This window comes from Enhydra lutris, unplaced genomic scaffold (assembly GCF_002288905.1).
Source record: "Enhydra lutris kenyoni isolate GAN:26980312 unplaced genomic scaffold, ASM228890v2 scaffoldscaffold77, whole genome shotgun sequence".
Classification (NCBI taxonomy): Eukaryota; Metazoa; Chordata; class Mammalia; order Carnivora; family Mustelidae; genus Enhydra; species Enhydra lutris.
The window spans coordinates 2,843,582-2,869,425 of NW_019154161.1; the positions used below are offsets into that span (position 1 = coordinate 2,843,582).

The 25,844-nt window shown below is 41.0% G+C and overlaps 1 protein-coding gene across 1 annotated transcript; it reads left to right on the forward strand.

The window, feature by feature from the left end:
- Positions 1-16,914: 16,914 nt before the first annotated feature.
- On the forward strand, positions 16,915-23,703 carry LOC111160540 (orphan sodium- and chloride-dependent neurotransmitter transporter NTT5-like). The gene is made up of 11 exons (XM_022523710.1): positions 16,915-17,346; positions 17,829-17,986; positions 18,183-18,309; positions 18,499-18,674; positions 18,873-18,983; positions 19,156-19,397; positions 20,974-21,160; positions 21,561-21,762; positions 21,882-22,041; positions 23,144-23,306; positions 23,518-23,703. The coding sequence occupies exons 1-11, from the start codon at positions 16,986-16,988 to the stop codon at positions 23,701-23,703; spliced, it is 2,073 nt and encodes a 690-aa protein (XP_022379418.1). The 5' UTR covers positions 16,915-16,985.
- Positions 23,704-25,844: the final 2,141 nt, after the last annotated feature.

The window sequence follows — 25,844 nt, forward strand, 5'->3', positions numbered from 1 at the left end:
CTGTCTCTCTACCTACTTGTGATCTCTATCTGTCAAATGAATAAATAAAAAAATCTTTAAAAAAAAATCCTTGTAAGATGGATTAAGGTCTTAAGTATTACAAAGCAAAAATCTGGGTAGCTCAGTCAGTTAAATGTTTGCCTTTGTTTTGGGTCATCATCCCAGGGTCCTGGGATCGAGTTCCACATTGGGCTCCTTGCTCAGTGGGGAGCCTGCTTCTCCCTCTGCCTGCCACTCCCCCTGCTCATGATCTCTCTCTCTCTCTTTCTCTCTCTCTCACTGGTGCTCTCTCTCTCTGACAAATAAATAAGGAATCTTTAAAACAATGAAAATTTCAGATAATATATAGAATATCTTATCAGACAATATATAGGATATAAATAAGGGAATTATCCCAATATTAAAGAGCTGATATGTATAAATATTTAGATCTCTGACATCGATCTATGCAGAGATTTATATCTGTTTTAGTTACTGTAGCTTTGTTATAAATCCTGGTATTTACAAAGATTATAAATCTTTAAAAATACCTTCATTTCAAAATCTTTTTTATTTTTTTTTTTGAAGATTTTATTAATTTGTTTGTCAGAGAGCGAGAACAAGCAGGGGAAGAGGTGAAGGCAGACCCTTAACTGACTGAGCCACCCAGGCGTCCCTTAAAATCTTTTTAAAATTGAAGTATAATTGAAACACAAGGTTTTCATTATTTTTTTAAAAGATTTTTATTTATTTGACAGAGATCACAAGTAGGCAGAGAGGCAGGCAGAGAGAGAGGAAGGGAAGCCGGCTCCCCGCTGAGCAGACAGTCTGATGCGGGGCTCGATCCCAGGACCCCGGGAGCATGACCTGAAATGAAGGCAAAGACTTTAACCCACTGAGCCACCCAGGCGCCCCTTAATCATTTTTTTTAAAAGATTTTATTTATTTATTTGACAGAGATCACAGGTAGTCAGAGAGGCAGACAGAGAGAGAGAGGAGGAAGCAGGCTCCCTGCTGAGCAGAGAGCCCGATGCGGGGCTCGATCCCAAGACTCCGAGATCATGACCTGAGCCGAAGGCAGAGGCTTAACCCTCTGAGCCACCCAGGTGCCCCCCTTAATCATTTTTTAATTTAAATTTGTATATAGTAAAATGTATAGTGTATAGTTCTATGACTTTTGACATATACATATAGAGTCATGTAACTACCACCATAGTTGAGATACAAAACAGCTAGCTCCATCACTCCCAGATTTCCTTGTGCTGCCCCTTTATAATCAAACCCTATCTCCACCTTTAGCCTGCCGCAACCAGTGATGGGTTCTCCATCACTATACTTCTGCCTTTTCCACTGTGTCATTTAAATGGAATCATACTTTATGTAGCCTTCTGAGTCTGGCTTCTTTCATTTTGTGTAATAGATAAGAAATTCATGGATGTTGACTACATCAATATTTCGTTCCTTTTTACTACTTATTGCATTCTATGAATGTACCACAGTTTATTATTCAGTAGTTGAAGGATATGTGGGTTTTTCCAGTTTGGGCAATCATGAGTACAGTAGCTGTAAACATTGGCATACAGGTTTTTGTAAATAAAACTGCTTGGGAAAATACCTACTAGTGGTATTGCTGCGTTATGCGGAAATGTAGTTCAGTTGGTTAAGCGTCTGCCTTCAGCTCAGGTCATGACCGAGCCCTGCATCGGGCTCCTAAGAACCCTGATTATCCCCCTGCCTACCTCTGTCTCTCTCTCTCTCTGACAAATAAATAAAATCCTTTAAAAAAAAGTGTATTTTTAACTTTTAGAAGAAACTATGACTCTCTGTAGCTATACCATTTTGCATTCCATTTTTTTTCAAAATTTTCTATTTTGGTAAAATACACATAATGTAAAACTTAAACCATCTTAACTAGTTATAAGTGTACAACTTAGTGGTATTAAATATATTTATAGTGTTGCACACCATCACCACCATCTGCCTCCACAACTCTGATCTTGTAAAACCGGAACTTTATATACATTAAACAATAAATCGCTATCACCCACCCCTCACAGGCCCTAGCAATTACCATTTTAATACTCTTTGTCTCCATTTTGATTATTCTGAGTACCTTATATAGGTAGAATCATACAGTCTGTCTTTTTGTGACTGGCATTGTTTCACTTAGTATAATATCCTTAAGGTTCATCCGTGTTGTAGCACATGTCAGAATTTCCTAAATTTGTAGGGCCAAATAATACCTCATTATATGGCTATACCATGTTTTGCTTATTCATTTATCCCTCAGTAGGCACTTGGATTGCTTACACGTTCTAGCCGTTGTGAATAATGCTGCTAGGAACATGGGTGTACAAGAATATCTTTGAGACCCTGCTTTCAATTACCTTGAGTATATAACCAGAATTATATGATCATTATATTTTTAATTTTCTGAGAACTGCCTTACTGTTTTCTACACAGCAGCTGCACCATTTTTTACATTGTCACCAACAGTGTACAGGGGTTCCAATTTCTCCACATCTCCACCAACACTTGTTCTTTTCTTTTCTTTCCTTTTTTTCTTTGTAGTAGCCATACGAAAATGTGTGAGATAGTATCTCATGGTAGTCCTTTGCCCATTTTTGAATCTGATGTGGAGTTCTTTATGTATTCTAGATATGAATCCCTCGTCAGATAACATGATTTCACAAATAGTTTCTTTCATTCTGTGGGTTGCATTTTTACTCTGCTGACATTATCTTTTGATATACAAATTTGAAAAATTTTTTCCTTTTTCTTTTTTTTTTAAGATTTTATTTATTTGTTTGACAGAGAAAGCAAGAGAAGGAACACGAACAGGGAGAGCTGGGGAGGGGTAACCCCAGCAATGCAGGGCTCGATCTTAGGACCAGGATGGTAGGTTCACAACCTGAGCGGAAGGCAGATGCTCAACAACTGAGCCACCCAGGTACCCTGAAAATTTTTCATGATACCTAATTAGTCTACATATTTTTTGTTGCCTGTGCCTTTGGTGTCATATCCAAGAAATCATTGCCAAATTTAGTATCACAAAGATTTTGCTCTGTGTTTTCTAATAGTTTTATAGTTTTAGGTCTTTGATCCATTTTGAGTTAATTTTTATATATGGTGTCAGGTAAGGAAGGGTCCAACTTCATTCTTTTGCATGTGGATTTTCCCAGCACCATTCGTTGAAAAGATTATTCTTTCCCTATCAAATGGTTTTGGCAGCATTGTAAAAAATCATTTGACAATGTATGCAAAGGTTTCTTTCTGAGTGCTCCATTCTGTTGTATGTCTGTCTTTTTTTTTTTAAGATTTTATTTATTTATTTGACAGAGAGATCACAAGTAGGCAGAGAGGCAGGCAGAGATGGGGGCGGGGGAAGCAGGCTCCCCGCTGAGTGGAGAGCCCAATGTGGGGCTTGATCCCAGGACCCTGAGATCAAGACCTGAGCAGAAGACAGAGGCTTTAACCCACTGAGCCACCCAGGTGCCCCCTGTTGTATGTCTGTCTTAATGCCAGTCCGACATTGTTTGCATTAGAGTACTAAGTTTTGAAGTCAGCTCAGGTATGAATCCTCCATCTTTGTTCTCCCTAAGATTGTTTTTGGCTATTCAAGAACCCTTAAGATTCCACACAAATGTTCTATTTATATTTTTTAAAAGTCATTGGGATTTTGATTGGGATTGAATTAAATCTGTAGATTGCTTTGGGTTGTATTAACATTTTAACAACTTTGTCTTTCCATTCATGAATACGAGGTATGTTTCCCTTTATTTATGTCTTCTTTGTTTCAGCAATATTTTATTGTTTTCAATGCACAAATCTTTTACTTCCTTTTGTTTATTCCTAAGTATTTTATTCTTTTTGATGCTACTGTAAATGGAATTTTTTTCATAATTTCTTCTTTGTTCCATTCATTAAGAGTATGTTGTTTAATTTCCACAATTTTTTGTATTTTCCAGTTTTACTTTTGTTATTGATTTCTATTTTTTTGTCAATTTTTAAAAGACTTTATTTGAGAGAGCAAGCAAGAGAGAACAAGTCGGGGGTGGGGAACAGACTACCCACTGAGCAGGGAGCCCCATGTGGGTCTTGATCCCAGGACCCTGGGATTAAGAACTGAATCAAACATAGCAGCTTAACCAACTGAGCCATCCAGGAACCCCTTGTTACTGATTTCTAACTTTATCCCTTGTGGTCAGGGAAGACATTTTAAATGATATCTACCTCTTAAAATCTGTTGAAACTTAATTTGTGACCTAACATTTGATCTACACTGGAAAATCTTCTAAGTGCACTTCAGAAGACTATACGTGCTTGTAGTCATTAAACTGTATTGTTTGTTTATGTATTAGATCTAGTTGGTTTATTGTCTTGTTTAGGATCTCTGCTTCCAGATGGTAGGTAGTCCTATCCGTTATTGAGAGTGGGATATATAAGTCCCCATCTGTTACTGTAGTAATCTTTCTTCTTTTAGTTCTATTTATTTTTGCTTTATGTATTTTAATCTGTTATTAGGTATGCAAATACTTAGAATTGTTATATATTCTTGCTGCTTTGAACCTTTTATTAATACATAATGTCTTTCTTTGTCTCTTGTAAACTATTTCAGTTTAAAGTCTGTTTTTTTCTGATACTAGTATAGCCACCCTTGCTCTCTATTTTTATGGTATATCTTTTTCTATCTTTTCAATCTATTTGTGTCTTCGGATCTAAAGTGAGTCTCTTATAGACAGAATATAATTGGATCGTGTGTTTTTATCCATTCTGAAAATAACCTGTCTTTTGACTAGATAAGTTTATCTATTTACATTTAAAGTAATTAATGATAAGGAGAGATTTACTGGTGTCATTTTGTTAATTTGCTTTCTGTATGCCTTACAGTTCTTCCATGCTTATTCCCTTATTACTGTCTTCTTTGGTGTTTGGTTTTTGGGGGTTTTTTTGTTTTTTGTTTTTTTTTGTAGTGAAATGTTAAAATTCCTTTCTCATTTCATTTTCTGTATATTTGATAGCTATTTTCTTTGTGGTTACCATGGTGATTACATAAAACATCCTAACATTAGAGCACTGTAATTTGAATCCCTACCAACTTTTCAATAACATGCAAAAATTCTACTCCTTTATAGCTCTCTCACCACTCTTTCTGGTTGGTGATGTCACAAAATTACATGTGTGTCCCCAAACACAAACTAATAATTCATTTCAATGCACTAGTATCTTAACTTATATAGAAAACCAAATGTGGAGTTACAAACATAGGTTACAATAAAACCAATTTTTAAACTAATAATTTTTTAAAATGTATTGGTTTCTTGAAATCATCTCTTTTGGGGCACCTGGGTGGCTCAGTCAGTTGAACGTCTGACTCTGGATTTCAGCTCAGGTTATGATCTCAGGGTTGTGAAATTGAACCCCGTGTCAGGCTTGAGATTCTTTCTCTCCCTTCCCCTGCTCACTCTCGCTCAAATAAATAAGTAGATCTTTTAAAAAAAGAAATCCTCTCTTTCATGTAGAAAATAAAATATGGAGTTACAAACTATTGTTACATAATACAGTTTTTATAATCACCCATAATTTACCTTTTTGAGATCTTTACTTCTTCATATGGCTCAAATTCACTTCTAGTGTTCTTCCATTTCACCCTGCAAAATATTCTTCAGCATTTCTTGTAGGCAGGTCTAGTGGTAATAAACTCCCTTAGATTTTGTTTATCTGAGAACGTTGGAATTTCTCCTTTTGTTTTGCTTTTCCAATGTAAGCATTTGGTGATAATAAATTTCCTTTTAAACATTGCTTTAATTGCAATACAGAAAATTTGACATGTTGTATTTTCATTTTTGTCTAGTGCAAATATTTTCCAGTTTCCCTTAACAATTCTTCTTTGACCCATAGATTATTTTTAAGTGTGTTGTTTTACTTTCAAACACGTAGGGGTTTTAATGTATCTTTGTTTTTTTTTTGTTTTTTGTTCTTACGGATTTATTTATTTGAGAGAGAGGGATATAGTAAGAAAGAGCACGAGGTGGTGGGAGAGAGAGAAGTGGGCTCCCAGCAGGGAACCCGACCCAGGGCTTGATCCCAGAACCTCAGGAACACGACCTGAGCCAAAGGCAGATGCCTAACTGACTGAGCCACCCAGGTGCCTCAGGTATCTTTGTTTTTTTACTTCTAGTTTAATTCTATTATGGTCAGATAACATACTGCGTATGATTTTATTTTTTATAATAGTTAGGACTTGTTTTATGAGCCAGGATATGATCTTTCTTGGTGGATGCTGCATGCATTTGAAAATAAAGTATATTCTGCTGTTGTTGAAGTATTCTAGAGATATAAATTAGATTATGTTGTTGATAATGTTATTTAGGTCTTCTATGTTCTCATTGATTTTCTGTCTGCTTGGTCTGTGAATTACGCAGGAGGAGTGTTGAAGTTTCAAAGTGTAATTGTGGGTTCTCTGTTTCTCCTATCATTTCTATCACTTTTTGCTTCATGTATTTGGATCTCTGTTTCAAAGTATATATATATTCAGGGGTGTTTTGTCTTCTTTGTGGACCAACTCTTTTAACATTATGTAATATCTTTCCTTAAACCTGGGAATTTTTTTTACTTTCTTTTTTTTTTTTTTTTTAAGATTTTATTTATTTATTTGGCAGACAGAGATCAGAAGTAGGCAGAGAGGCAGGCAGAGAGAGTGGAGGAAGCAGGCTCCCTGCTGAGCAGAGAGCCTGATGCGGGGCTCAATCCCAGGACCCTGGGATCACGACCTGAGCTGAAGGCAGAGGCTTAACCCACTGAGCCACCCAGGCACCGCTTTTTTTTACTTTCTAAAATCTGCTTTGTGTGTTATCAACCCAGCCACTCTAGATTTGTTTTGATATTTGCATAGGATATATTTTCCATCCTTCATTTTTTGAAAAAGATTTTATTTATTTATTTGACAGATCACAAGTAGGCAGAGAGAGAGAGAGAGAGAGGGAAGCAGGCTTCCTGCTGAGCAGAGAGCTGGATGTGGGGCTCGATCCCAGGACCCTGATATCATGACCTGAGCCAAAGGCAGTGGCTTAACCCACTGAGCCACCCAGGCACCCCCATCCTTCATTTTTTAAACAGCTTTACTGAAAGAAGCCACCCAGGCGCCCCAGTATTCCATTTTTTAAAAAGATTTTATTTATTTATTTCACAGAGAGAGACACAGTGAAAGAGGAAACACAAGCAGGGGGTAGTGGGAGAGGGATCGACCTGGGGGTTGATCCCAGGACTCTGGGATCCTGACCTGAGCTGAAGGCAGACGCTTAATGACTGAGCCACCCAGGCACCCCAGGATTCCATTTTTAATGTATTATAACTTTTTAGTTATATATCTTTGAATTAAGTTTTTTAGTGGTTGTTCTAGAACTGATTTTTTTTTAATTTATTCATGAGAGAGAGAGACAGAGAGAGGTAGAGACAGAGGGAGGATGTGAGACTCAATCCCATGACCCCAGGATCATGACATGACCGAAGGCAGACACTTAACTGACTGAGCCACCCAGGCACCCTAGAACTGATGACATTAAGCATATCTAATTTCACACAGACTACTTGAGCTAATATTTTATCACTTCAAGTAAATATAGAAGCCTTATAACCTTATGAAACCCTTCCCCTTTAAATTATAGTTGTCGTATATATGATGTTTATATACATTGAAAGCCTCCCCAATCATAAGGTTTTTTTTTTGTTTTCAACTGCAAACATTTTATTTTTTAAAATATTTTATTTATTTATTTATTTACTTATGTAATTTTTTTTTTTTTTTTTTTTTTTTTTTTTGGAGAGAGGGAGATAATGAGCATGCAAATGGGAGGTGGTAAGGGACAGAGGGAGAAAGAGAATGGAGCCCAACATGGTGTTCTATCTCATGACCCTGAAATCATGACTGGAGCCAAAATCAAGAGACTAATGCTTAACTGACTGAGCCGCCCAGGCACCCCTAAAGACTTTATTTTTAAGTAATTTGTGTGCCCAGCATGGGGCTCAGACTCACAACCGTGAGATCAAGAGTCACACACTCTACCAGCTGAGCCAGCCAGGCACCCCACAATTGCAAACATTTTAAAGAAAGTCTATAAAAGGAGGGGAAAAGTCCATTTTACTTATTCCAGAATTTATCCTCTCTTATTTCTGATGTTCCTACCTTTTCTCTGATGCCATTTCACTAAAACCCAGAGAACTTTCCTTAGCCTTTCTCTTAGAGCAGGTCTGCTAGTGGGGGATTTTCTTAGTTTTCCTTTATCTGAGAATGTTTTTATTTCATTTCATTCCTAAAGGATATATATTTTTTATGGATATAGAATTATGTGATGATACCTTTATTTCCTGTTCTCACTTGAAAGCTACTGTTCCCCTTATTTCTGGCTGCCATCTTTTCTAATGAGAAATCCACAACTATTCTGATCCAGTCTTTTATGTAATCTGTTGTCTTTCTTTGTTTACCTTACAGATTCCTCCCTTTGTCCTTTTAGCAGCACAGTTATGATATGCCTGAACATGGCTTTCTTTGAGTTTTTTTCCTATTTAGGATTTGATGAACTTCTTGAATTTATATATTCATATATAAATATATATATATATATCACATATATTCTGTGAATTTATATATTTTGCCAAATTTGGGGAATTTTGCATCATTATTTCTTCAAATATTTTTTTCTTTACCCATCTTTTTCTCCCTTATTCTTGGACTTTTGATATTGTCCTATAGGTCCCTCAGACTCTGCTCATTTTGTTTGCAGTTTTTTTCTCTCAGTTCTTCAGATTGGACCATTTCAGGTGCACCTGGCTGGCTGAGTCAGAAGAGCATGGGACTGTTGATCTTGGGGTTGTGAGTTTGAGCCCCATATTGGGTATAGAGAATACTTAAAATCTTTTTTTAAAAAAAGATTTGATCATTTCTAATGATCTGTCTTCATGTTCCATCTAATGAATTTTTAAATTTCCATTATTTTACTTCTTGGCTGTAAAATTTCCATTTGGTTATTTTTTTTCCTTTATGTTTCTCTGCTGAAAACTTCTATGTTCCATTAATTTCAAGAGTTTTCACCTTTATCTCACAGAGTGAGGTAATTTAATATCTTAAATATAAAGATTTAATATCTTTGGGTTTTTTTTTTCCCCTAGTAAGCAAAATGGTGGAATAGGAGGTCCCCTGCTCACTTTCCCCTACACATAAAACAATCTGGGAGCCATCCACAGACAAAAGTGCCTTTGTGGGAGCTTTGGGATTCTGGTAGGAGGTTGTGAAATCCCAGGAAATTCCAGGACTAAGGAAAACTGCTTTGAGAAGGCACTGGCCCTGGTGGCAGGCCAACCAAATATATTCCTGGGTGCGGAATGAAAATCCCTCCGTCTCCTTATGGACTTGGCTGCACCCCACTTGGCTACAGTCCTGCATCCAGTTCCATCCATCAAGGCTCCAGGAGGAGCCATGGTCATCCATGTCCCAGTGTCAGGCCTGCTAGCCGTGGCCTGACAGATTGGCCAATTGCAGATCCTTGAAGCATCTCTGTGATCCAGCTACAGCCCCACTCTAACTGCCAGTCTAGGGTCAGACCTGCCTCCACAGGGGCCCTGTGGGGGACAGGATCCTGGTAACAGTCCAGCCAATGTTGACTCTGACTTTGGATCCTGAAGCAGCTCTGTGACCTGGCTTCAGCCCTGATCTCAGTCCTGCCTATGCAGGGATCCAGCATTGCCCGTCTGTGTTCCTCATAGCAGGCCTGCCAACCTCAGTCCTGATGTAGACCCTAAAGTCAGTCCCAGCTATGTACCTCGAAATGGCCCTGGGATTGAGTGCCAACCCCTCTCTGCCATGGTTGGGAGCAGTTCTGACCACCCAGAGAAACTGGTGAGAGACATGCCCCTCTGAGCTGCAGAGGCCGGCCCACTGACCTAATTCTTGACGGCAGAACTTGAAGCAGTCCTGTGACTCAGCTCCAGCCCACTCTGCCACAGTCTGTCTTCCCACTCGGGGACTCGTCCAGAGACATGGTGCAAGTGCAACCAGGGATTGGCGGGAGCTACAGCCATCTAGGCCTCTTAACAGACCTGCTGTCTGTGGACTTGACTGGGGACTCATTTTATAAGGCCAGCATTACCTGATACCAAAGCCAGCCAAGGAGACTATAAGAAAGGATGACTATAGGCCAATATTTCTGATGAACGTAGATGCAAATATCCTCAACAAAATCCCAGCAAATTGAATTCAACAGCCCATTAAAGGGATCATACACCATGATCAAGTAATATTTATCCCAGAGATGCAAACATGATTCAACTTATTCATATCAATAAACATTATATACCACGTTAACAGAATAAAGGATAAAAGCCATATGATCATCTTGATAGATGCAGAAAAAGTATTTAACAGAATTCAACATTATTTTATGATTAAATCTCTCAACAAATTAGGTATGAAGGATGTACCTCAGCAAAGGCCATATGGGACATGCCCACAGCTAACATCATACTAAAGAGTGAAAAATTTAAATGTTTTCCTCTAAGGATGCTACCTCTCACTACTGCTATTTGATATAGTACTGGAAGTCTGAGCCAGAAAAATTTAGCAAGAGAAAGAAGGTATCCAGTTTGGAAAAGGAGACGTAAAATTGTCTCTGTCTGCAGAGGACTCCTCAAAAAAAAACTGTTCGAACTAATAAACATATTCAGTAAAGCTGCAGGATACAAAATCAACATACAAAAATCAGCTGCATTTCCACACACTAACAACCATCTGAAAAAGAAATTAAGAAGACAATTCCACTTACATCAAATAGAATAAAATACTTAGGAATAAATTCAACCAAAGAGGTAAAAGATCTGTACACTGAAATGTATGAAATGTTGGTGAAAGAAATTGAAGAAGACACAAATAATTAATGCTGGGTTCATGGACTGGAGAATTAATAACAAATAGTATGTGTCAACATATCAGTATAACCCTACACAGTCTACAGATTCAATGCAGTGCCTATTTTTATAGGGATTATATTTCCAATGACAGTTTTTCAGAGAAATTAAAAAATCCTAAAATTCATATGGAGTCACAAAAGATCCCAAGTAACTACAGCAATACTGAGCAAGAAGAACAAAGTCAGAGGCATCTTACTTCCTGATTTCAAATCATACTACAAAGCTACAGTAATCAAAACAGTATGGTACTGACATAAAAACAGACACAGGGATCAATGGAACAGAATAGAGAGCCCAGAAATTAATGCACACATGTTCAGTCAACTACGGTGCCAAGAATACACAATGGGGAAAAGGATATTCTCTTCAATAAATATGTTGGGAAAACTGGATATTCATAGGCGAAAAAGAAATTGGAACTTTGTCTCATGCCATACACAAAAATCAACTCAAAATTGGTTAAAGTCTTAAATGTAAGACCTGAAATTCTAAAACTCCTAGAAAAACATACGGGAAAAGTTTCTTGACATTAGTCTCGACAATGGTTTTTTGGGTTATGACACCAAAAGCACAGGCGACAAGGGAAAAATTAAACAGGTGGGGCTGCATCAAATTAAAAAACTTCTGCACAGGGGCGCCTGGGTGGCTCAGTCATTAAACATCTGCCTTCCGCTTGGGTCATGATCCCAGGGTCCTAAGATGGAGTCCCCCCTCAACCCCTGTCAGGATCCCTGCTTGGCGGGAAGCCTGCTTCTCCCTCTCCCACCCCCCTGCTTGTGTTCCCTCTCTTGCTGTCTCTCTCTCTGTCAAATAAACGAATCTTTAAAAAGTTTCTGCACAGAAAGTAAGTTAACAAAATGAAAAGGCATCCTATAGAATGAGAAAGTATTTACAAGCTGTAAGGTATTAACAGCCAAAATACATAAAGAACTCATACTACTCTATGGCAAAAGAAAAAAAAAATAAAAATGAGCAAAGCACCTAAATAGACCTTTTTCGAAAGAAAACATACAAATGGCCAATAGTTGTTTGAAAAAGTGCTGAACATCACTAACCATCAGGGAAATGCAAAATCAAAACCACATGAGTCTCATACTCTTAAGATGGCTGTTATCAAAGAGTCAAAAGATAACAAGCGTTGGCAAGGATATGCAGAACAGGGGACACTTACACACTGTAATGTAAATGGAATATAAATCAGTACAACCATTATGGAAAACAGGATGGTGGTTCCTCAAATAATTAAAAATAGAACTACCGTATAATCCAGAAATCTCACTTCTGAGTCCATGGCCTAAGGAAATGACATCAGTATCTTGAGGAGGTGCCTGCACTCCCATGTTCATTGTAGCATTATTCACCATAGCCAAGATTTGAAAACAACCTAAGTGTCCCATCAATAGATGATTGGATAAAGAAAATGTGATGTATATATACATACAATGGAATATTATTTAGCCTTAGAAAAGAAGGAAATCCTGCTATTTCCGACAACATGGGTGAACCTCAAGGACATTATACTAAGTAATATAAGCCAGGTACAGAAAGACAAATACTGCTGATCTCAATTATATGTGAAATTTTAAAAGTCAAACTCCTAGAAACAGGGTAGGAGAATGGTTACCAGGGGATGGGGGGAGGGAGGAAATGCAGAGATGTCTGTTGGTCAGAGGGTACTATCCATTATAAGCTGAATGAGTTCTGGAGACCTGATGTGTAACATGATGACTGTAGTTAATAATAATGTATTGTCTAATTGAAAATTGCTAGGAGAGTAGATCTTAAATGTTCTTAACACACACACACACAAATAATAACTGTGAGGTAAGGGATTAATTAACTTATGGGGTGATCATATCACAGTGTATACATATATCAAAACATTACATATTATGCCTTAAATATATGCATTCTTGTCTATAATACCTCAATAAAGCTGGAAAATATATGCAGTTTTAAAAATAATAAAGTCTTTAAAAATAATAAGTTACACCATCTGGGTCATCTTAGGGTTAACATCTGTTAATTGTCTTTTCCCTTGAGAAATGGTCAGATTGTTCTGTGTGTGTAAGTGATGAGTAATTCTGGATTTTATCCTGGGAATTTTTAATATTATGTTGTGAACTCAGGATCATGTTAATATCCTGTGGAGAAAAAAAATTTTTTTTTAAATCCTGTGGAGATGGGGCGTCTGGGTGGCTCAGTGGGTTAAAGCCTCTACCTTTGGCTCAGGTCATGATCCTGGGGTCCTGGGATCGAGCCCTGAGTCGGGCTCTCTGCTCAGCGGGGAGCCTGCTTCCCTTCCTCTCTCTCTGCCTGCCTCTCTGCCTGCTTGTGATCTCTGTCTGTCAAATAAATAAATAAAATCTAAAAAAAAAAAAATCCTGTGGAGATGTTGAGTTTTGTTTGCTTTATTTGTTTTAGGAGGCCATCAGCCTGGGTAGGTCCAGAGAGCAGGTTTTGTCATATCTTCTGTGGGTGTTGGTAACAATGTTAGTTCAATCTTCAAAGCCTTTGCTGTGCTATTTGGATTAGCACGTGCCACCCTGGAGTCAGTCTATGACTTGGGCAGTCGTTTATATTGTTCAGTTGTCACAACCTTGTACTTCTTCACATCTGTTCTGCTTGTGTAGTTCAGGGTGAGCCTCTGAGGTGAGAAGGGAAAATTGGTATTCCCCCACCCCCCCACTCTCTAGTGCATAGAAGCTCACTTTTCTTGGTCCTTTGGAAATAGGAGACTTCTCCTGGAGTTTCTGCTGTTGGTACTTGTTGCACAGTTATGTGGTTTGGCTTATTCTTGGATCAGGAAAAAAGAGGGGAAAGAAATATGAAACTCACACCCACCTTGTAAGTCATTATTAAGGTTGTAACTTAATTCCCCAATCTGCCTTTTTTTTTTTTCCCCCAGTTTGCTTTTCAAAGCTCTCAGGTTGTTGTTTCTTATATTCTGTTTTAGCTGTTATCGGTGGGAGAGACTAGTTGTGTATCACTATGTTATTCCATCTTGGCCAGCGACAAAGAACTTAGTGGCAGTCTCTTCATTATTTTCAGCACATTATTCTTCTATATAAATTGTAAAATCTTGTTAGCTTTCATGAAAAATTATGTTGAGATTTTGATTGGAATTGCATTAATATATAATCAGTTCATCATATCAATAAATTCATCAAATGAATCTATAAATCAATTCTGGGGAGAAATTCCATCCTTTTACAGTATTGAGTATATTCCATGAACGTGGAATCTTTCTGCATATTTGAGGTCTCGGTTTAATGTTTCGGTTTATTTCTTGATACCATAGAGTTTTTGTTGCTGTGTGAGTGCTATCTTTCTTTTTAAAAATCTACTTTCTGTTTATTATTACTATAGAGAAATCCAGGGGTTTGTGTTGGTTTGTTTTCCAGTGTTCTTTTTTTTTTTTTTAAGATTTTATTTATTTGACAGTGTGAGGCCACAAGCAGGGGGAGCTGCAGAGGGGGACGGAGAAGCAGGCTTCCTGCTGAGCAGGGAGCCAACGCAGAGCTCCATCCCAGGACCCTGGGATCATGACCTGAGCCAAAGGCAGACGCTTAACTGACTGAGCCACCCAGGCACCCCCAATGTTCATTTTTAAGATAAACTTTCTTTTAACTAAGCTTACAACCCAGAGATCAAGAGTTGGATGTTCTACCAGCTGAGCCAGCCAGGCGCCCCTAAGATAAGCTGTCATTAAATTATCACATTTGAAGTATGTTCAAATCATAATTATAAGTAGATAAATTATCACAGTGTAAGTACACTATCCTGGCTTCTGGCACCATGAGTTTGTCTTGCCTGTTCTTGAACTTCATATAGCTTCTTTCATTCAAAGTAATATTTCTGAGATTAATCCAGGTTGTTGTGCATATCAGCAGTTCACTCTTTCCATTGTTGTATACCCATTATATGAACGTCCTGTCTCTGATCCGTTCTGCTGTTGAAGGAGATCTGTGTCGTCTCCAGATTTGGACCGTTACGAATAGCACAACTGTCACCATTCTTGGATTTGGGTTTTGGTGTACTTAGATATACACTTCTCTTAGATGATCACTTTGGAGTGGATTATAAAACAAGAAAATATTTAAAGTATATAGATATGTTCAACTAGTTTTCTGAAGTAATACCAATCTATGCTTCTACCAACTGTGTGTGTGAGTTCCAGAAGTTTCCAAATGTGCCATCATTTGGTTTAATCAGACTTTTAAATATTAACACATCTAGGGGTATATAGTGATCTCATTGTCATTTCCTCCCAACATTTTATTATGAAAAAATAGGCATACAGGAAAGTTGGAAGATTTATAAAGTGACCATCCATATACCCATCAATCTAGCTTCTACAGTTAACATTTTACTATACGCAGTTCATCACATAGATAGCTATCTATGCTCATTGTGGTTTTCTTTACATTTTCTTGGTGACCAGTGAAGTTGAGTAATGACCACCATTTCCAATGGTTATCAATTTGTATATCTACTTTAGTATATGAATAAGCTTGTCTAAGCTTTCTCTTCCCTCCATTTTTTAAAAAAATTTTTAATTTAATTTTATTTTTAAAATTCATTTATTTGACAGACCGAGATCAAGTAGGCAGAGAGGCAGGCAGAGAGAGGCAGGGAAGCAGGCCCTTTCCTTTATGATTGGTGCTTTTTAATGTCCTTTTAAAATTATTTTTGGTTTTCATTTGTTAGCACAGTAGTTTTCTTTTCTTTCTTTTTTTTTTAAAGATTTTATTTATTTATTCGACAGAGAGCGATCACAAGTAGGCAGGCAGAGAGAGAGGAGGAAGCAGGCTCCCTGCTAAGCAGAGAGCCCGACATGGGGCTTGATCCCAGGACCCTGAGATCATGACCTGAGCCGAAGGCAGGGGCTTAACCCACTGAGCCACCCAGGTGCCCCTTATGTCCTTTTTGATATTCTTCCAAGTTTTTTATCTGGAAGTATTACTGTTTTACCTTTCACATTTAGAACTTCGATCTCTGAATATATTTTTGTTTAATATGTGAAGTTGGGGAGGGCAGGATTCATTTATCTCTGTGTAGATTTCCAAGTGCTCTAACGACCAGTGTTCATTGAAAAGAACCCTTTCTCTACAGCTTTGCAATGCCATCTTTATGGTAAATCAGGCGTCCATATTTGTGTGTTTCTGAACTCTCTCCCAGAGGTATCCACAGAACTTTCTGTGGTAATGGAAATGCCTGATATCTGTCCTTCCAATGTGGTAGCCATACAGCTACTGAGCACTTGATATATGGCTAGTATGACTGAGGAACTAACTTGTTAAAGTTACTTAATTTTAAGTAATTTAAATAACCATATGTGCCTAGTAGCTACTGTATTAAACAGTATAGGATATTGATTTATGGACCTATTTGTGCCATAGATTCCTGTGCCAATACCATACTCTCTTAATTATTATAGCTTTATAATTAGTCTTTACATTGGGTTCTTTTTTGTCAAGATTGTATTAACTGTTCTAGGGCTTTTGCTTTTCATGTACATTTTAGAATCAGCTTGTCAATTTCCCCCAAACCCTGATGTGATTTCAATAAGAAGTGCATTGAATTTATAGATCAAATTGGGGATAACTGACATTGTTATACTTCCAATTCGCAAACATGTTCTATCTCTTCATTTTTTTTTCTCTCAGTAATATTTTAGTGTGTGCACTTGTGTGTGTGTGTGTGTGTGTGTGTGTGTGTGTGTGTGTGTGTAAAGACCTTGCTCATCTTTTGTTAAAATTATTCCTAGACATTTTATATCTTTTGGTATTATTGTAGATAGTATTGTTTTAAAATTATTACTTTCTAGAGTTGTGGATGTCCTTGGTATGTTTTCAGAGGTAGAGACTTCATGTTCTTCTCATGTAAGGATGAAAGGGTTTGGGAGGCCTCAGGGGTTCTTATGGGATGAGTCTTGTCTTTCCTTAGCTCATGTATCTGAAGTCTGTAGTTCTTGATGTCCTTAAGGTCAACAAAGAAGGAAGCCCCATCCCTGCAGAAGCTGGAACTGGAGTCCACCCAGGATGACATCTGTTAGTGAAAACACGGAGGCCCAAGATGAGAAATCCCAGATTTCTAGACCTTCGGATTCCAAATCCCTGATTGCTACTACCTCAGCTTCCCAACTCTTAAAGTCTGATTTGACTACTGAGGAACTGATGGCAGAGGGACAGAAGTGTGACACGGTGTCATCATACATTTGGTCTGATGAAGATAATGATGAAATACTGGAGACCATAAACAAGGATGAGCCAAAGGAGGAATCCCCCACTGATCGACCATCCTGGGCCAATAAAATTGAGTACCTTCTGGCCCATGTGGGCTTTTGTGTGGGACTGAGCACCATCTGGCGCTTTCCTTATCTGTGTTTTCACAATGGAGGTGGTAAGCCTGGGGACCAGGAATCATGGACCCAGAAGGGGGTGGGGAGCCAGAGGACTATCCTAGCTACTCTGGGGTCTCTGAAGTATGTAGGGGTAGGGGGATTTGGGAACCTGACTAGGACAGAAACCAGGTACCTGGATGGCAGCTGTGCTCACCACTGTACCACCAATGCTGGAGCCAGGTACCTGAACACCTAGCGTGTTAGGTGGGTGTGAGCAGGATATCGGAACACTTAGGCTCATGAGGATGGTGGGGCTGAAGGCCGAGATTGAGGGAGGGAGTGGAAACTGGGCATCTGGTCTTCCAGGAACTGGGGACTCAAGGGACACTTGAGACTATGAGGGATGTGGAAACAGTTGAGCCCTGATGCTGGTGGCTCTGAGGGAGGTCACTGGTGGGGAACGTGTTTTCCCAGACCCCAAGGAAGTCCAGGCACTGAAGAGCCGGGTGGTTCTCAGAGCCCCTCCTGACCCCCTGCACAGGCAGTTTTCTCATCATCTACATCCTCATGCTGTTCTTGGTCGGGGTTCCTCTTCTATTCCTGGAGATGGCAGCTGGTCAGAGGATGCGTCAGGGCAGCATTGGTGTATGGAAGGTCATCAGCCCCTGGATGGGTGGTGTGGGGTACAGCAGCTTCATGGTAAGGAGTCCTGGGCTGCCCAGGCCTACCCTTTATGCCCCGCTCCCTCCCCAACAGTTCCTTGTCCTGGGAGGGGTCCCATGACTTCACTTCTGTGGGTCAAGTCTCTTCAGTCCCACAGTCTTCTGGTCAAATCCCCTCCCTTCTGCTGGCCTACCTTTCTTCTCCCGTCTCCAGAATTCTTCATGGTCCCTAGGTGTGCTGCATCGTGGGCTCATACTACAGTGTGCTCATGGCTTGGAATCTCTTCTATTTGGTTCAGTCTTTCCAGTCTCCACTGCCTTGGTCAATATGCCCCTTACTGAAGAACTCCAGTCATTTTGGTGAGAAGAGAGGGAAGAGAAGGGCAAGTGGGAGGGCTGTAAAAAGGTTAGGGCAGTGAAGAAGGAAGAGGATCGCTGAGAGACTAAGCATGAGCAGGAAGATGATGGAGATTGAACGAGGGGGTGTAGGAGGATTGGAAGAGGGAGGCTTGTGGTCTTGCAGTTTCCTCCATGGCGAGTTCACCTCAGATCCTGAATGTGAGCGGACCACGTCTACCATATACTTTTGGTACCGGAATGTATTGAAGGCCACAGATGAAATTGAAGTGGGTGGACCACCCGTTATGCACCTCAGTGTCTCTCTCTTCGTGACCTGGTTTATTATCTGCGTCTCCATGACCAAAGGACCAAAGTCCACTGGAAAGGTGAGCCATCCTCTAACTTAAAATCCTATAGACTCCTTTCTTTCTGAGACCCCCTAATATTCTCCTAACTTGACGCCTGTAGGTCTCCCAGCTTCTAACTCCTTCTAGTATGACCTTTGACTCTCAGTAGTTGTGGATCCCACCGTCCCAGCTTCTGCCTTTGCTGACCTCTATTTCTGAATCATACTTCCTACTCAGATGCTGTATGTCTCAGTACTCCTTCCCTACTTCATCCTTTTCTGTCTCCTAATCCGGAGTCTCATGCTGGAAGGTGCACTTTTTGGTCTCAAGAATTTGTTGGCTGCCAAGGTGAGGTGTTCCCTGCCCTTTGATCCTCTTATCCACATGGGGGTGTCAGGGACAGAATTGTTGTTATTCTAATAGCTCCCTCCTTCACTGCCTTCTCATCCTCCATCGCATCATGGTTTACCCCATGGTTTACTTCCCTTTATGTCCCAGTTTACACAGTACTTCCCCCCAGGTGCCAGCCCTGTACTCTGTGGAAGTGTGGCGCCGGACAGGGAACCAGCTCTTTTTATCCATGGGCCCCGGCTTTGGCAGCTTCATTGCAATCAGCTCATACATCCCTCGGGCCAACAACTGTGTCATGGATGCCTTTGTTGTGGCTCTTCTCAACTTGACTGCCTCACTGACTGCCACCGTGTTTGTATTTGCCGTAATGGGCCACTTGGCCACAGAGAACACTGAAAGATGTTATGTGAGGTGAGACCAATCTTTCATGTGGAGATCATCAAAAAGACCAAAGTCTGAGAAATAGCTCACGAAATTCCAGTCTAGGCCTGCATCCCTCAGGGCTGTTGGCTCAGTCAATATGGGACCCTCAGACAGGAGCCTCCTGGAGCTTTGAAACACCTAAATCACTCCAACTGTATCTCTTTCAGAGCTGCCTTTCTAAACTAGGGAAGCCCCAAACTTGGAGGTTTACAAAGTTGTGTTCACCCCATTCTTAACTGGGGTCTGCCATGGAAAATTGGGAGAATGGCTTCAGTGGAATCATTAGATAAGAAAAAAAAAATAAAGGACCTACTGCCCCACCAGAGTCCCCTTAACCCATTCCTGATTTTCTTCTCCTGTGAGATTCATTCTAAAAATACTCATCAGACATTTATAAAACATCTGTCTGGCAACCCTGTGTTTGTATTGGGTTCTGGAAACACAACCAGTGGTGAAGCAGACCATTATCCCTGCCCTCAGGAAAATCACAGTCTTTTGAAGAAGGAGATACTAAATAAATAATGACAAGGAGACTAGAACTGGTAGTAGAGGTGACGAGAAACACAGAAGAGCAAGCTGTTAATGTCCTGGGGCAGTCAGAGAAGACTTCCTCCTGGAGGCACTCCTGAGTTCAGTGTGTCTCCTGACAGATAACCACAGCTAGTGTTCTTCCAAGTGTTTCCCATTCCTAGACCTACATAGAGAAACACGCCATTGAAAAAACTGGATGAAACCATACTACTTTCCTACAGCTTCTTGACTTGCCCTTATGGAAATAGATCTTTTTTTTTTTAAAGATTTTATTTATTTATTTGACAGAGATCACAAGTAGGCAGAGAGGCAGGCAGAGAGAGAGAGGAGGAAGCAGGCTCCCTGCTGAGCAGAGAGCCCGATGTGGGGCTCGATCCCAGGACCCTGGGATCATGACCTGAACCGAAGGCAGAGGCTTTAACCCACTGAGCCACCCAGGCGCCCTATGGAAATAGATCTTGAATAGCTTTCCATGCAGTAAGTAGAGTTCAGGGAGTTGAGTGAGTGTTTGTAGGAATTTGCATATGGAGAACAGTATAGTGGTAGAATTGGGGGAGACTGAGCAGGAGCAGAATGTGGGTGGTTCTAGGCGGAGATAATGTCGTGTGCCAAAGATCTGGGCATGCTGGAGAGCATGGCCGGTTGCAGCAGCTTGAATAGTGGAGTGTGGCCGAAGTAGAGAAAGTGAAGAGTTATGCTTTAGGAGACTGGAGGGGCCAGCTGGTCAGGAAAGCGGAGAAGATTTAACATTGTCCTGAGATTGTCTAGTAGGAAGTATAGGTCCTAAAGCCCTCCATGACAATGTACGAAAGACCAGCTCCAGGGCCCCACGTGAGTCAGAAACTCTCTGGCCTTCGCAGACGCCTTATGAAAGTAGGTGTCCGACAGGGAGCACTAGGACCCTGGAGACCTAGGCTGCAGTGCAGTTCAGACACTCTAGACTAGCGGTTTTCCTTCTTGTGTAGAAGAGAAGAGAAGAGAGGTTATCTTAAAGGGCCATAATGGTTTTATGTGATTCTCCCCCTGTCCCCAGGAATGCTGAGACAGTGCTGGGTCTGATAGCTTCCGGGGTGCTGCCTGTCGAGGCCAGCCCTCCAGAGAGTATATATCTTCATCCAAGCTCCGTCTACTCCAGGTGGCTCGAGAGCCTCCCTCAACTACTCAAAGACATGGTCCTACCCTATATGTCCACTTGCAGCATAGCTCAAGAATTGAAGGAGGTCGGTAAGGGCTGGGGATGGGGTCCTCATGTTCCCTTCAGAACCCCTCGTGTACCAGAAACTTCAGCTCTGCATAGGTGTCTCTGGAATCCAGAAAGACCATTCTTGGTGGCATCCCAGACAGCCAGGACAGAGGTTTACCGTACGCTATCGCAGTAAGGCAGTTGTAGCCTCTGTAGCACCAAGCCCTGGAGTTCACATAAGCCAGAGTTCATACCACCCCAAGAGTCGCCAGACCAGCAGTTGTTGTCGGATGAAGTCCTCATGCCTCCAGGCTAGATGAGTTCAACAATGTCTATTAACAGAGCTACAGATGGTCTCCCAGGGGAGGGGGCAGGAATGCAGTTAGGATTCTACAGAATGAGCTCAGAGCCCTCGCTCTTCCTCCCTTCACTCACAGGTTATGGAGGGTCCCGGTGTGGCCATTGTGGCATTTACTGATATCGTCTGTGTGTTTTCCGGATCCACCTTCTGGGCCATCATCACCTTCGTGTTGCTGGTGAGCCTGGGGCTGAGCACCATGACAGGAATCCTGCAGGGCATCGTTACCCCTCTCCAGGACACTTTCTCTTCCCTCAGGAAATATACAAAACTGCTCACAGGTACTCTAATCTGTGACCCCACTCCCACCTAACACAATTGTTGAGCTTAACCCTACTGGGACTCTTACAGGACCTAGTTTGAATTCTGACCTTGATCCAAATCTGATGTTTTCCCTCAGTGGGCGTCTGCGTGCCTATGTTCCTGGGCAGCCTCATTTTCGTGAGGCCTTCGGGCAGCTACTTTGTGAACCTGCTGGATGATTACTGGGTATCTCTGCCCCTCTTCTTCATTATCATCTTGGAGAACATAGCCATGGCCTGGATCTATGGGGCCAGGAGGTGATGCCCCAAGCCCCAGATCTGCAGTCATGCATCCACACAGCGACAGCCCCTAGGGAGTACTGGCCCTCCTGCTCTCACTGTCAGGCCTCTGACCCAGGCTTTTGGAGAGCCCCCAGGGGTGGGAAGGAGAAGGCATGGGCTAATTCCTGGAGAAAACAGGTGTAGAATGGAAAAGTGGTGGACAGTCCATATCAAGTCCTAGTGGCTCCTGAACCTTAATTTTAACCAGGGTAGTGTGGGCAGGTAATCCCTTGCTTCTCTAGGTGTGCTCTGGAACAGTAGCATTGGCATCACCTGGGAGTTTAAAAGCAGACCCTCAGGCTATACCCCAAACCTTTAAATCTGTATCTGCATTTTAATAAGACCCCCAAGTAGATGGCACGCACACTGACGTTTGAGATACCGCATGTAATCCAAAGTGGTGGTGTTTCCAGGTGGTCGTGGCTCTTGGCGCCAGTTTGCTGATTCACACACTCGCTCTCACGTATTACCCAGGTGTGCCCAAGGGCCAGGCAGGCCTTGTGAGCACTGAGGATACTGGGATAAATTATATTGAGTTTTCCGCTCTCAGAGTCGAAAGAAGAAGACATGAGGCAGATTTGGGGGCAGGATAGTAAGCCTATGATAGAGGCAGCCAAGGGCGCTCTGGGAACACAAATGGTTATCTAAAGGCAAGGAGTGGGTGCTTGAACAGAATCTAGACAGGAAGGGGAGTTTGTCAAGGGAAAGAAAGAAGGACGTTCTAGGCAAAAGAAACCCAATGTGCATCCATGTTGGGGCTAAGAAGGTGTACCAAAGAAAGCTAGATATGTGAACTTGAAGAAACTACATTTAGAAACCAGATGTATTGACTTTGATTCTAAAGGTGATGGAAGAGAGAAATGTTTTGGGGTTTTGCTTTTTTTAAATCTTGGGACTGGGACAGAAATCAGACTGAAAGGTGATGAATTAAGATGCAAGAAAACTGGTTGTGGAGGTGGACAGAAAGGTTTAAGAAATGCGAAACTTTGTCTCCCAGGCTGGGTTTGGATTGACCCCTCCCCAAGGCAGGATAAGGCCTGAAAAGGCCCCTCCAAAGTCTTGTGGCCCTTCCTCTCAGGTTCCTTGCAGACTTGATTACCATGTTGGGCCACCCCATATCCCCCATCTATCGTTGGCTGTGGTGTTTTCTGTCTCCATTTGTGCTGCTAGTCCTGTTTGTAAGCACCCTGATTCATCTGCTTCTGAAGAACATCACCTACTTGGCCTGGGACTCGAGCATTGTGAGCCTCCCTCTAAGACCCCAGAACCCCCTAGGGAGTGGGTGAGAACGTTTCAGTCTCCTCTGGCCTCTAGGGCTCTCTCACCTTATTCCCTGGTTCCCTTAGAGATTCAGTTATCTAGTCTCTGGCCTTGGTTCATGTCCTACCCCCAACCTCTACAGCCTTCCATTTCAGAGAACCTGGGTATTCTAAACCTTCCCTTTCTCCACAGTCCAATGAGGTGGTCCGAGTTTATCCATCATGGGCTAAAGTCTTGCTCATCGTCCTCATCACCATTACCATCTTGCCTGTCCCTGGCTACTTCTTGTACACACTCATTGGTGTGGATTTCACAGTCTCCATGATTCACAGTAAGACACAGTTATCTTCAAACTGGAAGCTAAAGGGAACTCACTGAAGTCCCATCCATGGCTTCAGGTGAGGAAAAACCAAAAGAAGGTTAATATGTTGAATAAATAACAGAAAAACCTCTCTGCCGTGTGAGTAATTCATCTAGGAAATAAGGACTTGGTTTATTTGGCGAAACACTTCTTTTTCAAGGTGGAACTCCCTGGCTGGCAACTTGACATTAGAAAAGGGGAAAGTGCACTTGCTAATGTAAGTGGACCCAAGACATTTTGTTTTCCTGGATTAGGAAAGTTTTTTCTGGCCAGGTGGAGGTTAACACAGCAGTCATTCTCTCCATCTCCTATACTTGCCTTCACCAGACACGTAATAATGGTGTTCTTTAACTTCCAGTATTTGGTTGATGGTGACTGCTGACCCTACTTCTCCTAGGCGGCCTTCCTCTTGGAACTGGTCTGTGGCAGGTCTTATCCCTATGAAACTAAGGTAAAAATGGTGCTGGAAACTATATCAGTGGAACTTTGCTTTTGTCATGAAAAAATGTGCAACTCCCATTCTTGGTTTCCATTAATTGTTCAATTCAAATGCTGGAATCCCAGACCCTCTCTGCCTGGTCCTTCCTAACCAGATAGAGACAGTTTTCTCAGAATGCAGTAGATTCACTAATTACGGCAAAGCAGTTAATAACTGGTGACTTCCTCATGTATCTCTTAAATTCTTGGAATAGTTGATTATTTGTACCAAGTCTACCAAGGGACTTAAAACTTTATACATTATATATTTTTACTCTGTTGGTCTAGGAGCCTGATGGAAGGATATTTGGCAGGGAATGAGAGAGAATAGAGGTTAGCTGCAGGGTTTGAAGACCCATGGAATACTTCATTTAGGGCAAGGTGACAACAAAATGAGACAAACAAGACACACGGTAGTAGAAGACACCTAAAACATACCATAAAATATATTTCAACAATCCTCTGTAAATGCATAGATGAACTTTGAAGAAATTAAGGGAAATCTTTAAGAGGCCAAAAATTAAACTTAATTAAGCTTGAATTCAGCTAGTGTTAAAGCTAGTAATTGCTTTGGGATAATTGCCCTGAAGGGTTATACTCTCGGTGAAAGGGTTAGATAGCAATAAAATGTATGTCTTGGTTCTTTCTCTAATAGCAAGCAACTAATGTCTTTGTTTTTCTTTGGGTTTTTTTTGAGAATTTGTACCCAAACCTACTCTCTTGTGGGATTTTGGTTCAGATTCACACAACATGCATAGTCTGAAAAACCCAAGTTGAGATTAATATAAAAGGTGCTTGGTGGATAGCACTTTGCTCCCCAGCACCTGTCATTAGTAAATATAAAAAATCTCTGGGGGAAACAGAACCTCCCTGCCAAACCTCATAGAACTCCATGAACATGAGCTCAGAAAAAGAAATTATAAAATGCATAAGGCAAAAGGTACCCTAAGGGAGGATTTGCAGAAACAACAAATAGCAAGAATCACAGCTGCAAGGACCTAACGTACTGGAATTATCAGGTGCATAATATAAACTAAAATATGTTTAATATGTATTAAAGACAGGGGTGCTTGGGTGGCTCAGTTGTTAAGTATCTGCCTTTGGTTTGGGTCATGATCCTGGGGTCCTGGGATGGAGTCCCGTGTCGGACTCCCTGCTTAGCTGGAAGCCTGCTTCTTCCTCTCCCAGTCCCCCTGTGTTCCCTCTCAGAAATCAGGGTATTCATAAAGGAACCAAAAAGAACTCTTAGAAATGAAAAAAATAACAAAGATTAAAAACATCAATGGATGGGTTAAACAACCAATTATAAAACTAGGAAGAGAAAAATCCAAAAAATTACCCAGAATATAGCACAGACAAACTACAGTATTAAAAATATGAGATTAACTAGGGGCGCCTGGGTGGCTCAGTGGGTTAAGCCGCTGCCTTCGGCTCAGGTCATGATCTCAGAGTCCTGGGATCGAGCCCTGCATCGGGCTCTCTGCTCAGCAGGGAGCCTGCTTCCTCCTCTCTCTCTGCCTGCCTCTCTGCCTACTTGTGATCTCTCTGTCAAATAAATAAATAAAATCTTTAAAAAAAAAAAATATGAGATTAACCGTATGTGAAATTTAAGAAACAAATGAACAAACAAACAAAAGACAAAAAAATAGACTTAAATACGGATAGGAAACTGGTGGTTGCC